Genomic DNA, 16,895 nt, shown 5'->3' on the forward strand with positions numbered 1-16,895 from the left:
TAAATGAATGAACAATAAATACCAGAAAATAAACCTTGGAAACATAATGTAATCCACAAAGACAACATGTAATTTAACAATGTTTGTAAAAGCTTAGACATCTAAAACTAAAGAATGTGTTATTTATGCATGTGTACAGACATAACACTTATAAAGTGTTCGGGAAAAATTTGTAGCCAGGTAACATTTATAACTTTATTTAGCCTATTATTTTCTGAAAGCGTTTGACCTATGAGGCAGTCCTGAGAGTGCTCTCTCTCCAAGAGTAGACCTGCTGCAGGGAGGGTCTCCACTTGCCATAAACTCTTCCTGAGTTCCACACCTCCTTTCTTGACAAAAGGAGGACTCCTCCAAGGTGCATTTTCCTCTAGGGTCTGCAGAATCCCTTGCTGAAGAGTCACACTGTCAGAGGCACCTTCTACCACATGCTGCTTCTTACCTCTCTCTTCCTATAGGTATTAGACCTGCATTGTGGTCTGAGGCCGTTCCTTTCCTACTCTTCTTTCACCCCTTGATTTGCACAAGTGTTTCCTACAAAAATATTTTCACTTTCAACATTACTTGTGAGTTTGCTTCCCAGAACACCCAAATATATACATTTATAAAACTTTTTTAACCTTATTGTGGGGAGCAACTCGGACTAGACTAAGTTACTGGAATTAAGACTTATTCTTTTTTTTTTTTTTTTTTTTTTTTTTTTGACAGGCAGAGTGGACAGTGAGAGAGAGAGAGAGAGAAACGTCTTCCTTTGCCGTTGGTTCACCCTCCAATGGCCGCCGCTGCAGCCGGCGCACCGCGCTGATCCGATGGCAGGAGCCAGGAGCCAGGTGCTTTTCCTGGTCTCCCATGGGGTGCAGGGCCCAAGCACCTGGGCCATCCTCCACTGCACTCCCTGGCCATAGCAGAGAGCTGGCCTGGAAGAGGGGCAACCGGGACAGAATCCGGCGCCCCGACCGGGACTAGAACCCGGTGTGCCGGCGCCGCAAGGTGGAGGATTAGCCTATTGAGCCATGGCGCCGGCCTGGAATTAAGACTTATTCTATGCATCTGATCTCCCACAATATGGCGCTGGGAGAGGAGAAAACAGCTTCTACGCAGCTGCCTCTTGCCAACTTGAGTGATGACCTCCAGGAGCTGATCCTGCTCCTGATTGGAGGAGAGCAGCGTACTCGGCGTGTGGGCAGCCGAGTTGGGATTGGCGGAAGAGGACTATAAAGGAGGAGAGAGACAACATGCACCAGGAACATCTAAGAGGAACATCTATCTGAAGGAACACCTGTGCAGCCCCCGAGAGAGCCGGCCGGTGGTGTGCTGCTCCCCTGCGGAAGTGGGGAAAGTGGCCAGGGGGAACCGCCCTTCCACGAAGGTGGAAGGGACAGTAGCCAACCCGGGAAGAACCAGCAGCAAACCCGGGGAGGGCCGAGCAGACAAAAGAACAGCGCAGGGTCCTGTGTCCTTCCTCCACGAAGAGGGAGAGCGACATAATGGTGCCGTGACTCGGATATGAAGCCTAGGCAGGGTTTAGTGTCGTTCCTCCATGAAGAGGGGGAGCGACACTTATTATTACACATTTCTTGGAAATAATGTTCCATGGAAGCCTCATTGTGAAATGCTATTTTGCTGGTGCCGCGGTTCAATAGGCTAATCCTCTGCTGGCAGCAATGGCACACCGGGTTCTAGTCCCGGACAGGGCGCCGTATTCTGTCCTGGTTGCTCCTCTTCCAGTCCAGCTCTCTGCTGTGGCCCAGGAGTGCAGTGGAGGATGGCCCAAGTCCTTGGGCCCTGCACCCCATGGGAGACCAGGAGAAGCACCTGGCTCCTGGCTTCGAATCAGCACTGCAGCAGCCATTGGAGGGTGAACCAACGGCAAAAAGGAAGACCTTTCTCTCTGTCTGTCTCTCATTGTCCACTCTGCCTGTCAAAAGAAAAAAAGAAAGAAAGAAAAAAAAAAAAAAGAAATGCTATTTTAACCCAAACTTTCTTGCTGACAGATATGAAATTATAAATCATAATTGAGTGCTTTAGCACATTCAAAATTTTACACTGGGAAAATGTCATTTTAAAATTATGCACTTACACAGTGTTAGTTCTTTCTTTACTCTCAGAATGCATTTTATGGAAAATTCATCTTCAGGGACAAATTGCATCACACTAATGTCTTTTTACTAAATAACTGTCATTACTATATGTCATTTTGTTTATTTCATTGATTTATCATTTTGAAGCAAAATCCCTAAAGAAGAAAAATAAAAAAATAATTAAAATATTTAAATACTACATTTTACATCTAAATAAAATTAAAGAATTGTATTCATTTTGAACTGTTAAAAATTAAATAAAAAAGTATATTTCATTGGGCATTAGAATATATTCTGTCTGACAAAAAATCTTTAGAAAATTTTTTCATAAGGGACCGATTAGACTGATTAAGGCCAGTGTCACAGATGTTGAAAGAATTCACCAGAGCAGTGAGACTGAGGGAGGAGAGTCAGGTTTATTGGATACACTGCAGGGGAGCAGTGGGCAGGTAGGAAGCTGGCTGCTGCTGCACAGGGACTGCACCGGGGAATAGATGTGTGAGGCAAATCGCCCTTAGCGAGGGGCGCGCCCACCTCTAGGAACTTCGTTTTTGCCAGATGCTTTCCCCTCACTAGTGGTTTCCTTATTACCAATGTCCAAGTAATCTCCATATTTCTGATGCTCTCATTCTTTTAAAACAAAATTTTAAATGTCTTAATGAGTGTAGCAACTATGGAAAATCCTGGAGGCTATCTCTTGGGAGTCAAATCACATTTTTTTTTTTCAAGGTGAACAAGTAAAATGTCACATAACAAAATATTTTAGGAAATCATTCATTTATTTTTTATTGAATTTGGCTTATTAACCTCTTAAATGGCAGACATCTATGCTAGGCATTACGGATTTTCATTAGAATAAGCCTCAAATACTGGAAGATGCAAAACTAACCTAAGAAAGAATTTCTTTTCAAGTACTTATGACTAGAACATATTTAGTTTCAAAATTGTGATTTGGTTTTTTGCACAAAATAGTTAAATAATTCTTTTAGATGAGCATGTTTAAATCAAGAAGACTAAATTCATTACTTTAATGAGATGAAGTTTAAATGAACCCCTCTTTAAAACCATTCAGATTGGATACTTGTAAAGATGCGCTTGTCTTAATGGCTTCAAAACGTCCTTCCTCAGGACTCTTGTGAGGGAGGCTGAGTTAACAGCCTATTATTATGTACTCCTTACTGAGCTGTTAATAGCTTTACCGCCTTTCAAAGAATACACCTGCTGCTCATAAAAACATTTATGTTGCTCCAGCATTTGGCTGTGTTTTAATATCATGTATTTGCTGTGACCTTGTAGAATCCATACTGATCAAAATTTTTTAGGTTAAAAGACAAGAATAAAAGGCATCTGTTTATTCATTTGCGTATATTACTAAAATAATGGAAAATTCTTTGATTACTAAGAGGGTTCTGATACTTGAGAAGTTATTCTTCATAATTTCTACTTCCTTGGTAAGGTTTTATATGAATTTTTAAAAATTTTTTATTCTTAAACTTTTGTTGTCTTCAATTTATATATGTTGAAAAGATGAATTTATATTTATACATGTATATCGTTAATTAGAAACTGATGATTTAAATAGTAGTAGAAACGTCAGCATTTCCACAGAGTGTTTGAATAAGTATGAATGGGAATTTAGATCTCCCTTAAATTTTCAGTAATTGAAAATCATGCGTCTATAATAAGAAAATGTAAAATTTTATTCTGCAGTCTTCATGGTTGAATGCAATATAAATTAATTGTTTTTGGCTAAGTTTCAGTTGGCAAAAGCAAATTGCTCCCCAAACCTGTGCTTGATCTTCGTTTTCACACAAGGACATTTAAAGAAGGCAGTCAATGCAATCATTATTTCCATATGTCCCTTGATTGTTGTGATTTTGTGGATAAATCACAGCAGGTATACGGATGAAACAGTTTCTGAATTTTAGCTGTGCCTGAGTATGTATAGCTACTGCAACAACTCCTTTATCCATACTCGTTAGAAATATTTTTGCTATTTAGTAAATTATACATAAGATTTTTATATTAGTATGTTTACCACCATATGGGGCAGGTTTTTGGCCTAGTGGTTAAGACACTTCTTGGGATGCCCACATCCCACACCAGAGTGCCCAGTTCAAGTCTTAGCTCCACACTCAATTCCAGCTTCCTGCTAATGAGCACCCTGGGAAGCATCAGGTGATGACTCAAGTAGCTGAGTGTCTGCCACCCACATGAGGACCTGGATTGTCTTCCTGGCTCCCCATTTCCGCCTTGCCCAGCCCCAGCTGTCTTGGCATTTGGAGGTGAACCAGTGGATGGCAACTTTCTCACTCTCTTTCCCTGCCTCTCAAATAAACAATTTTTTTTTTTTAAATGTAAAGGACCTTCACATCTGAGGAGTCTTCCTGACAACTTACTTCAGTTGTTGGTTAGCAAAACAAATACATATATCATCAGATCACAATTAAAACTCACAAAGAAATATATGTGATTAAAATTTCATCATGTTCACAGAATGTGTTTTAAAAAGGAAAGATGGAAATGAAATATATACTCACTAAAGATTTTTTAAGTGAAGACAATGAATTCTTCATGTAGATTTAAATGAATTTCTACTTCCTTTCAATACAAATAAGTCTTATTATGTTTTGTAAGTGACTCGGACAAATGTAAGGCTCTATCTTATTCACAAATGGTACTGCTTTTCAGTAGGTACTTTTCTTCCAACGATTTTCTGCTGGAAAACCTAACAACCAGGAGAGGATTTTGGAGACTGGTCTACCTGCATTTACTCTGATTATTTCATTTTGGAAATTTTGTTCTCTGCTTTCATTTATCTTACCTAAACTAAAATCCAGTTACTATTATTGAAAAATTTTAACTGCTGGGTTTTTTTTGTTTGTTTTTAAACAAAGCATATTACTTTCATTAGCTTTATTTTAAAAAACTACATCTCATAATTAGGTAGGGTGAATTAATCAAAGGACCATGGATCTATTCCTTTTCTAATTTCATGCACCATGTTGGTATTATGATTTAACTTTGAAGATGTTAGTTTGACATCCGCAATACCATTTATATTTGAGGAAATCTACATATGAATATTAATGTTTTCAAGTATATTTGGTGTTTTTTTCTCATAGTGGCATTTATTGCTAAATTATACTAATTTAATAATAAAATTTATCTAGTTTTTATGTAGCAAGTTGACTACTTGATCTAAAGTACTAACATCAGTAGGAATTTGCAAACTTTTCTAAAAATGTTCAATTTAAATTAAATATAATCCTCAAATACTCTTTAAATATTTTTCTTTCATTTCCACCTATTAGATTACGTAATTTTATTTATCCTCAATAAATATTTTAAATGTTTTGTTCTCTGCTATTTGTCTATCACCGAATTTACACATTTTAAAAATTCTAATGAATTATCAAGAATGTTAAAAATGAATGATGAGGTTTGGTGTGGTAGCCCAGTGGGCTAAGCCTCCACCTGTGGTGCCAACATCCCATATGGGTGCTGGTTTGAGTCCTGGCTGCTCCTCTTCCGATCCAGCTCTCTGCTATGATCTGAGAAAGCAGTAGAAGATGGCCCAAGTGTTGTGCTCTTGCACCTTTGAGGGAGAGCTGGAAGACTGTCCTGGCTCCTGACTTCAGAAGAGCCCAGCTCTGGCCATTGTAGCCATTTGGGGAGTGAACCAGAAGATGGAAGACATTTCTCTCTGTCTGTAACCCTCTCTCTCAAATAAATAAATAAAATAAATTATATAAAAGAAGAAGAATGAATGAGGGAGCCAGCGCTGTGGTGTGGAGTGTAAAGCCACCGCCTGCAGTGATGGCATCCCATATGGGCACTGGCACAAATCCCAGCAGCTCCACTTCTGATCTAGCTTCATGCTAAGGCTTGGGAAACCAGTGGAAGATGGCCCAAGTCCTTGGACCTTGCATCCACGTGGGAGACCCTGAAGAAACTTCTGGATCCTGGCTTCAGATCAGCCCAGCTGCGGCAATTGAGGCCATATGTGGAGTAAACCAGTGGATGAGAGAGCACTCTCTCTATGTCTGCCTGTGCTTCTCTGTAACTCTGAGTTTCAAATAAATAAATAAATCTTTAAAAAAAAATGAATGACAAAGTTGAATTTATTGTTCATGCTATACCTTTATAAATACCATTAATGAATTTTGGAATAAAAGAACTCCCTTTAAGAGCAATAATCAAGCTTTAAGCATCTCATTTTTACTTGAAATGCTTTATGAATATTTGTAGACTGGTAGAGTGTAGAAGAAAAATCTACATCCTGTCTATATGAAGGTATGTTACATGAGCAGATGGAGAAGGTAAAACTGAGTAAATATTAAGAATATGTACTAAGATATTTCAGAACAATATTTTAAAGGATACTCTTTTGTAAAAAAAAAATTGGCAAGCAAAATCCAGGATATTCTCTACTATTTTGCTAAGAAAATGAGTTGGCTATATGACACAATATTATTGAATTTTGATTATGGAAGTATGATATGCCAGAAGAAACAGTTTTTCTTGTATCTCACTTGAATTGTCATTAATTTATGCAAGCTAACATCAAATTGTTATAACAATATTTAAGAATTTAAGTGCTAAATTTATGTAGCAATTAATTCATTAGCTTTACCATTCTATCGCTTGGCTATTATTTCATTACCACCTACAGGATTCTAGGCATACCCTATTCTGCAGTAGAAGCATAAAGGTTCACAAGCAAGCCAAACAAGTACAAAAAATTTTAGAAAACCTCTGACAGTGTTTCCATGATTACTTCAAGCATAAGCTTACCATTGCCTGGATTACATGCACTACCTATTGATTCCAGAAGAATAAGTAATTCCAAATTACTCAACTTCTAGAGTTTTCACACATTATTCTGCTTTTTCTTCACAACAAGCCTGACCCTTTAAGGTGTTTGTAACCTTTGCAATTTTCACAGATAAATTGACTAGAACTAAGGACTATACTGGTCTCATCCTAACACCAATATTTTCTAAAGTCCACACTATAATAATTTGACCATTTCCCCTAACAGTAAATATAGTCAATATTTCAAAATGCTACTTGTCTACAAAAAGGTCATATGTTTTGTGAAAATAATGATGGATGTTTGAGTCTAAATGAAATGTCCCTGTATGATCAGCTGTACTTCTGTGCCATCTCCTACTATTTCTCAACATTTAATGTTCACAGAATGTTTTTCATTTTGAATACAATAAGATATGTATTGGAAAGAACATATGAGAAAAAGTCATGAATGCATTTCAAACTGATTTGGGGTTATCTCCTATTTTGGATTACTGTGGATAATCAAGAGTTGATTGTAGTAAATTATAGCTGTGGTAGGCTAAATGGCACTTCTCTGAAAGTACAGTCAGAAAGTATTTGTGTACTTGTAATAACTAGTTCTATGTTTTTCTTACTTATGCATATTTGTGATTTTGTCATATCAGTAGCTAATTTTTACCTAAGGAAAACATTTCAGAACACCCTACCCACTAGTTTAGACTGCCATCCCAAAGAACTTCCTAACCCCTTCTTTAACCAAATTAGAAACTCCATCTTGAGCATTTTCATGAATGTGAGAAAAGAAAGCAACTCCCTTGATTACCAGCATCAGAATCCAACTCTGACTATTTCTGATCCTCCGAAAAGAAGGAATCAGGAAAGCTGAGGGTTTTCAAAGATAATGCAGGTCTCTTTCTTTACCTCCTCAACATGAATGCAGTTACCTAGGAAAAGAAGACTATAATCGTTCAGGGTTTCTCTTGTATTGAGGCAGGAGGCTAACTGTGGGATGTATACAGATCTGTTCACAGGAAGATCAGAATAAGCTGGGAACCAGTCACAAATTTGCCCCTGCATTGAAGCAATTATCCGACACTTAGTAAGCACTCACTGTGTATCCAGTCCCCTTTGTTTTCCATTTGGGGTTGTCTTTGTTTTTGTTTTTTTGATGGAGATGGTCTTTGTTTTGGAGAAATTCCAGTCTACTTGGGAATAGATGTTTACATGCACTGAAAAAATAGAGAAGGGAACCAAAATGTATAAAATTCAGTGCTAAATGCTGGTTAGAGTCAAAGAATGTAGAGATTGGGGCCGGCGCGTTGGCATGGCAGGTACAGGTGCCACCTGCAGTGTTGGCATCCCATATGGGCACCAGTTCGAGTCTTGGCTGCTCTGCTTCTGATCATGGCCTAGGAAAAGCAATAGAAAATGGCCCAAGTCCATGGGCCCCTGGACCTGTGTGGGAGACACTAAAGAAGCTCCTGAAGTGAAGCTCATGGCTCCTGGCTTCAGATTGGCCCAGCTCTGCTCATTGTGCCCATTTAGGGGAGTGAGCCAGTAGATGGAAGACTTCTCTCTGCCTCTGACTCTCTATAACTCTACCTTTCAAATAAATAAATAAATCTTTAAAATAAATAAATAAATAAGTACATAGGGATTTGTTTAAGATGCCTAGATTTTCTTACTGTATAATATCTTTATATTACTGAACTGTCAGTCTATACACATTTGGACAATATTGATATGTCAAAATTGAGAAATATACCATGATACAAGAAAGATAGAAAAGATCTCACATATACTAACTAAAGGAGGGTTTTCTAAATGAATTGAGTCCCTCAGTAGATACAGAACATTATTCCTAAAATTCTAAAAGATCACCCATTATTGTCAAGTAGTTACACAGCATTCGATCTATCCATCTGCTTCTGTACCAGTACCACGCTGTTTTGATTACAACTGCCCTGTAGTATGCCCTGAAATCTGGTATTGTGATGCCACTGGCTTTGTTTTTGTTGTACAAGATTGCTTTAGTTATTCGAGGTCTCCTGTGCCTCCATATGAATTTTAGCATCATTTTTTTCCAGATCTGAGAAGAATCTCTTTGTATTTTGATTAGTATCACATTGAATTTATAAATTGCTGTTGGGAGAATGGACATTTTGATGATGTTGATTCTTCCAATCCATGAGCATGGAAGATTTCTCCATTTTTTGGTATCCTCTTCTATGTCTTTCTTTAAGATTTTGTAATTCTCATCGTAGAGATCTTTAACATCCTTGGTTAAGTTTATTCCAAAGTATTTGATTGTTTTTGTAGCTATTGTGAATGGGATTGATCTTAGCAGTTCTTTCTCAGCTGTGGCATTGCCTGTGTATACAAAGGCTGTTGATTTTTGTACATTGATTTTATATCCTGCTACTTTGCCAAAATCTTCTTTGAGTTCCAATAGTCTCTTAGTAGAGCTCTTTGGATACTCTAAATAATCATATCGTCTGCAAAGAGGGATAGTTTAACTTCTTCCTTCCCAATTTGTATTCCTGTACTTTCTTTTTCTTGCCAGATGGCTGTGGCTAAAACTTCCAGAACTATATTGAATAGCAGTGGTGAGAGTGGGCATCCCTGTCTGGTACCAGATTTCAGTGGAAATGCTTCCAACTTTTCCCCATTCAATAGGATGCTGGCCATAGGTTTTTCATAAATTGCTCTGATTGTATGGAGGAATGTGCCTTCTATACCCAGTTTGCTTAGAGTTTTCATCATGAAAGGGTGTTGTATTTTATCAAATGCTTTCTCGGCGTCTATTGAGATAATCATATGGTTTTTCTTCTGCAGTCTGTTAATGTGGTGTATCACATTGATTGTTTTGCGCACATTAAACCATCCCTGCATACCAGGGATAAATCCCACTTGGTCTGGGTGGATGATCTTTCTGATGTGTTGTTGCATTCTATTGGCCAGACTTTTATTGAGGATTTTTGCATCTATGTTCATCAGGGATATTGGTCTGTAATTCTCTTTCAATGCTGCATCTTTTTCTGGCTTAGGAATTAAGGTGATGCTGGCTTCATAGAAAGAATTTGGGAGGATTCCCTCTTTTTCGATTGTTCTGAATAGTTTGAGAAGAATTGGAGTTAGTTCTTCTTTAAATGTCTGGTAGAATTCAGCAGTGAATCCATCTGGTCCTGGGCTTTTCTTTGTTGGGAGGGCCTTTATTACTATTTCAATTTCTGTCTCAGTTATGGATCTGTTTAGGTTTTCTATGTCTTCCTTGTTCAATTTAGGTAGGTTGCATGTGTCCTGGAATCTATCCATTTCTGATAAATTTCCCTGTTGGCTGGCATACAACTCTTTGTAGTAATTTCTGAAGACTCTTTTTATTTCTGTGCTGTCTGTTGTTACATTCCTTTTTTTCATCTCTGATTTTATTGATTTGGGTCTTTTCTTTTTTTAGTTAGTTGGGCCAGTGGTGTGTCAATTTTGTTTATTTTTTTCAAAAAACCAGCTCTTTGCTGATCTTTTGTAATTTTTTTATTCAATTCTGTTGATTTCTTCTATTTAATTATTTCTCTTCTCTTTTCTTTTGAAAAGGTTTGCTGCAGTTTTTCCAGATCCTAGAGATGCATTGATAGCTCATTTATTTGGTGCCTTTCCAATTTCTTGATGTAGGTACCTATTGCTATAAACTTTCCTCTTAACACTGCTTTTGCTGAATCCCATAAGTTTTGATATGTTGTGTTTGTTATCCTCATTTACTTCCAGAAAGTTTTTGATTTCTCTTTTGATTTCTTCTATGACCCACTATTCATTCAGGAGCATGTTGTTCAGTCTCCATGTGTTTGCATATGCTCTAGGGATTCCTGAGTTGTTAAATTCTAGCTTCATTCCACTGTGGTCTAAGAAGTTGCATGGTATGATTCTAATTCTTTTAAATTTGCTAAGACTTGCTTTATGGCTTAGTATGTGGTCAGTTCTAGAGAAGGTTCCATGGACTGCTGAGAAGAATGTAAATTCTTTATGTGTAGGATGTGTAGTTCTGTAGATATCTGTTAGATCCATTTGGGCTATAGTGTTGTTTAAATCTGCTGTATCCTTGTTGATCTTCTGTCCAGTTGATCTGTTTATTTCTGAGATTGTAGTATTGAAGTCCCCCAATATTATTGTATTGTAGTTTAAGTCTCCCTTTAAGTTCCTTAATGTATCTTTTAAATAACCTGGTGCCCTGTAATTAGGTACATATACATTTATAATTGTTACATCTTCCTGTTGGATTGATCCTTTGATCATTATATAGTGCCCCTCTTTGTCTCTCTTAAGAGTTTATTTTGTCTGACATTAAGATGGCTACACGAGCTCTTTTTTGGTTCCTGTTGGCATGGAATATCTTTTACAACCTTTCACTTTCAGTCTGCAGGCATCTTTGTTGGAAAGATGTGTTTCTTAAAAGCGGCAAATAGATGGGTTTTGTTTTTTAATCCATTCAGCCAGTCTGTGCCTTTTAACTGGAGAGTTGAGGCCATTTATATTCAATGTGACTATTGATAAGTAGTCACTTGGCCATGCCATTTTTCTAAGGATATTTCTAATATATGCTTTGAACTTCCTGTGATCTTTTACTGGGAGAGTTTCTTCCTTTACCTTCTTTTGTACTGATGGCCATGTTTCCGTGTGTAACACATCTTTAAGCATCTTTTACAGAGCTGGATGAGTGGTGACAAATTATTTCAATTTCTGTTTGCTATGAAAGGTCTTTATTTCACCTTCATTCACAAATGAGAGTTTTGCAGGATATAATATTCTGAGCTGGCAGTTTTTTTCTCTTAGTACTTGGGCTATATCTCACCATTCCCTCCTAGCCTGTAGGGTTTCTGATGAGAAGTCTGCTATGAGTCTAATTGGATATCCTCTGAGAGTAATCTGACTCTTCTTTATGTTTCACTGTGGTGAGTTTGATTACAATGTGTCATGGTGATAATCACTTCTGGTCATGTTTATTAGGGGTTCTATGTGCTTCCTATACTTGGATGTCTCTGACCTTCTCCAAACCTGGGAAGTTTTCTGCTAGTATCTCACTTAAAAGGCCTTCTAATCCTTTCTCTCTCTCCGTGTCTTCAGGAACTCCTAGAACCCAAATGTTGGTTTTTTAATAGTATCCTGTAGATTCCTGACAATATTTTTTAGATTTCTAATTTCCTCTTCTTTTCTTTGGTTTGACTGTGCTCTGTCTTCTAAGTCCAATATTCTTTCTTCTATCTCACTGATTCTGTTTTTAAGGCTCTGAAATGTGTTTTTCATTTGTTCTATTGAATTCTTCATTTCATTTTGATTTCTCTTCAATATCCCAATTTCATGTTCTACTAAATTCCTCATTTCATTTTGATTCCTCTTTATGGTTTCATTTTCACAAGAGAGATTTTCTGTCCTGTCCTGTATGGATTTCTGTAGTACATGCATTTGTTTTTGATAACTTCTAAATGTTCTTATCATACATTTTTTGAATTCCATATCTTGCATTTCTTCTATCTCATCATCTTCATAATCTTGTATTGGAGTGTCATGTTCATTTGATGTCTTCCTTGTTCTTCCTTGTTCTTGTTCCCTCGGTTTCTGTGTTTGTTGTTTGACATTGTGGAGATATTCTGTGGTTTCTTCTTTTTTTCTTGCTGTCATTATATTTCGCGTTATACTATGACTGTAGATTAAGTGGGCTGTCTTCTTTTGGTGAATCTCTAAAGGCTTGTGGTGGGTATGGCCAGAAAGCTCTGTTCAGTTCTTCAGGGTTAAGGTTGTGCCAAAAGTGACACACCCAGGTTTGGTGTGGTAAATCTTCTCTCTCTCTCTTTTTTTTTTTTTAATCAGAGGGGAAGTAATTCTGCTCAACTGAGCTCTTCTCCTTTCATGGCAATCAGAGCCTGAGCGCTAGCCCCAGTGGGTATAATATTTGTCTGCTCTGTCCCAAGGACCACACTAAGGATCTGTTCAGTCCTCAATGTAAGCTCAGATTCCCCTGCAATGTCTCTCACCGTGTAGCCAAAGCCCCCGAATTTGTGGCATCCCTCACCGAGACTACTCACATCAGCCACACCATGAGTTCTCCCACACACCCTCAGTTTTTTTCACAGTCCCAGTTCATAAGCTCCACACATTCACTAGGTCTTAGTCTACTGTTATTTCTCCCCACCAGAGTCAGGTTTTTCTGCTTGGCTGAGCGCTGGCCCGGACCCTGAGCTGGCGCACCTGTTACGTACGTCCAAAATGGTGCCTGCTCTTTGTCTTGCTCACCTTTGTAAGGTGAGTGGAGAGAGAGAATCGTGTCCATACTGGTCCCTTTTATTTTTTTTCTCTCCTCTAGTTAGCCTGGTGTACTTCCCCCACAGGGCTTCAAGCCTTGTTCCCTCTAGGCTCTTCCTGCCACTTTTCTGTGTCTTGGGCTACTGTGGTTTCAACTCACCTCCCTTTCCAGCACTGGTGTATAGACTCGAAAGCTGGGATCCCGAGCCATGGGCGCCCATGCCCTCCACATAGGTTCACTGTGTCCCACTAATTCCAGAAGAGTTTCCTCTGCAGTTTTTTCCCTAACTCTTCTCTGAGACTACAGTATCTCCACTTTCATTAAACTATCTTTTCCTGCACTATCAGTGAGTTTCCTCCCTATTCCGCCATCATGGAGCCTTCCCAGTAAGTTGTTTGAATTGTTACCTCACAATTGAAACTATTTTCTGTGCTCATCAAAGGAGACAACACAAGCTGTTTTATTTTCAGCCAACAAACACTAGTGTGCAAGACTGCCAGCATCGTGGCCCAATGAGTATCTTCTGTACTGGCTACAATTCAATAAGCTTTGCAACCCATGGGATTCTACATTTGTAGTGCCACTTTGTGCTGCCTGACCACTTGTTTTGAGCTGTAAAACTTCAAAAGTGATCATCTTGGATCTGCCCCAAAGATTGTTTTAATCTTTGTGTGTGTGTGTGTGTAAATAAGTAAATACTTAGGATTGATTGATAATACACCCTATGCAAGCATGTGGAATATAACAGTTTCAGTAAAGAGTGTGAAATTTGTAAATGTATTTATTTGGTAACTAAACAGCACAGAATGAAATTTGTAAACTTACATTATATTTGAAATTATGTACAGGTAGTTAATAAGCTAAAATATGAGAACTTAGAAGACAATATAAACTAACACAACATACAAAGAGGGAAATAATTTATAATAAGAGCGTTATTAAATGGGATAGAAAACAAAAAAAAAGAGAAAATCAAAGCCAAAAGCTGGTTGAAACCTTTGGAAAGCTTAATTGTGAAGAAAAAGAAAATAAGAAAGCAAGTAACATTGAGACTGAGAGGAGAGATTTTGCTGCAGATACAAAAAATATAAGTAAATTTTATGAACAATGCAATGTATTCCCTAGCAAAGTTGAAGACATACATGTCATACAGCTAGCAATTGCCCCTATGATGCACATTCGTGGTACGAACTCCAGAAAAGCACGTGCACATACTCTACTCAAGGATGTTCAGAATTCAGCCTGCCAGGATATGAGAGAGAGAGGGTGCTCTGTGCAAAACATAGTCTCTACCTGGTGACAAGCTGCTTTGAGTTGGAGTGGATGTGTCAGTAGAAAAGCAATTAGCCAGAGTTCTAGGATATTAGTGCCCAATACTTTGTCACAGATCAAAGCAAACTTGCTTTCCTTTGAGCTAAAAAACACTGGGAGGAGAGAAGACTGCTGTGTATGTTGAGGGGAACTCTCCACTGTTGCTTTTCCTGAGCATTCTTCCTCAGGTGTGCTGGCAGGTGGCAAGATGTAAGACAAGACAACAGCCGTCATGCTGGTGGGGAGTGAGCCAGGCTGAGGAAACATTTAAGCACACTTTATACCTGAGGATTTTTATTTCAGAGTTGTAGCTACAGGTGTACACTTGTAAATAACAGGAGAAAGGCTCACTGCTGCCTGTCAGGTTACTCTCTGTAACTTTACTGAGAAGGAAATTACTATTTTATTATGTTTGGTGGAGCAACAAAGACTATATGAAATTATTATGAGGTCACTCTAAGAGTAAACTTTTGAATCCATTATCATATCTCTTTGGGGATATGACTCAATTTTTCGCTTTCCATTGCTTTAAAATTCTCTCAGTCATCATTTCACATTGCGAAACAGCGCTCAAGATGTGCCATACCACTTACATTGCAGAAGATTCTGTGAAGGGTGGAATATTCTCTAGTATATGAAAATGAAAAATGCAAACTTCTACTAAATTTCTAGCAGAAATATCATCATTTCTTCAAATAGTCCACATACATGTCTCTCCATAACATGATCTTAAGCTACCTAATTTTAAAGGTCTTGGTGTTAGTAAGTTCTTACTTTCAACCCTTAGCAGATATGATTATATCCAGCAGTGATTTGTAGACTTTCCTTTATTTTCTTGGATTTTATGGCAAATGGGTAAATATTTACTTTCTAATCTCAGAGTTACCTAGAGATAAATATAAGGTGCAATTTTTCCATTTCATCCTTTTTATTTAAAATACTGCTGTAGTTAAGTCATTCTTTTCCTTTGTGCTTCATATTTAATAAATACTTTTATTATTTGGGATATAGATGGCAAACTCAATTCCTCAGCCAGACACAGAATAACTATACAGCATATAAATTTCAGACAAATGAGACTATAAAATATAAAAATGATCATTAAAATAAGAACCTTTTCCTCAAAAGTAGCTTAAGGGAAATGATTTTCGTAGTTCTAAATCTTAAAGCATCACCAGCAGATAAATGAAGGTTAGCACATTCTACATATGTGTAAAATTTTGTAACTTCAATTTGTTTGTCTGGAAGGTCTCCTGAACAGAAGAGATTTCCAGGCAAAAACTAAATACAATCTTCATGGGAATACTGTAGTAAAATTGAAGCATCAAATGAATGATTTAAAGACTTTGAAAGTCACTTCCATCGCTGAGAATTTTTATCTCTAAATTACTAAGAGAGTAGTGGAAATTAAGTAAACAGTGACCTAGTTTAACTATGAATTTGGAAGCATTGCTCATACAAGTAAAGGTTGAGTAACCCTTATCTGAAATACTTGGACAAAGAAATATTTTATTTTTCAACATTTTTAGTGTTTTGAAATATTTGCATATACACAATGTGACTGGAGTCCAAACACAAAATCCATTTGTGTTTACACTTTATGCACGTAGACTGATGTAATGAGATAGTTTTAATGTGCCTGTGTTTTGACAATCATCATATGAGGTCATGTGTGGAATTTTCTACTTGTGGCATCATGCTCATAAAGTTTGGGATTTTTAGAGCATTTCAGATTTACAGATGAGAGATACTCAACCTATACAGTGTTTTTTCTTTCTTTAGATGCCCTGCTGAAATATCATTATAACTTTATAGAGTTGTTTTGTGTAACACTACATAAAGACTATCGTACGTTGAATGTGTCCAGACCACTGGCAATTTTTGAACAGAGTCTCAAGGACACATAACATGTTCTGTGCTAGTAGACAGGGGAGCTCACTTAAAAGAGTAGTTGTGGGAAGTACATTGCAGTATGCAGGGAGGAATCAATTCTCCCTCAAAGAAAAAAAAAAAAACACACACACACACAGATCACTTGATTGCTTAAAGTTGACTCAACTTCAGTTTCTACTACTGGGAAATCACTGAGCAATAGATCAAAGCAATTGATTTCTGGATAAAAGATTTCAAACTTTAAAAATCAATTAATTTATTTTTCCTTTCACCCACAGGCCTACCCACGGATAGCGCCGGCATTTTGGCACTACCTGCGGGTAGAAGTGAGTAGCGGGTCCTTGAATTCTCCCACCTTTGCTCCTTGCACTCTGCTGGTGTGTTCTGATCCGATGTGCCCATTTTTCTCAAGTTGCAGCTGCCATTCTGTGTAAACGTGTTCTCACGTCACCACCATTCCTTAGAGCTGGGTCAAAAATCTGAATTGCTAACAACACTAGCGCAGTTCACTAGTACAGTTTCCT

General features: G+C 37.7%; 1 protein-coding gene across 9 annotated transcripts in view; it reads left to right on the plus strand.

The window, feature by feature from the left end:
• Window positions 1-16,895, plus strand: part of EPHA6 (EPH receptor A6) — a 1,017,309-nt gene that overhangs the window by 695,106 nt on the left and 305,308 nt on the right. For 7 of the 9 annotated variants that reach the window (XM_017347166.3, XM_051859383.2, XM_051859384.2 and 4 more), the window contains one exon: window positions 16,650-16,697. The exons of the other annotated variants lie outside the window; for them this stretch is intronic. In XM_017347166.3, the coding sequence (XP_017202655.3) occupies window positions 16,650-16,697 (48 nt within the window). The remainder of the gene's footprint in view (window positions 1-16,649; window positions 16,698-16,895) is intronic. 9 annotated transcript variants of the gene reach the window in all.

Source organism: Oryctolagus cuniculus, chromosome 4 (genome assembly GCF_964237555.1).
Source record: "Oryctolagus cuniculus chromosome 4, mOryCun1.1, whole genome shotgun sequence".
NCBI lineage: Eukaryota > Metazoa > Chordata > Mammalia > Lagomorpha > Leporidae > Oryctolagus > Oryctolagus cuniculus.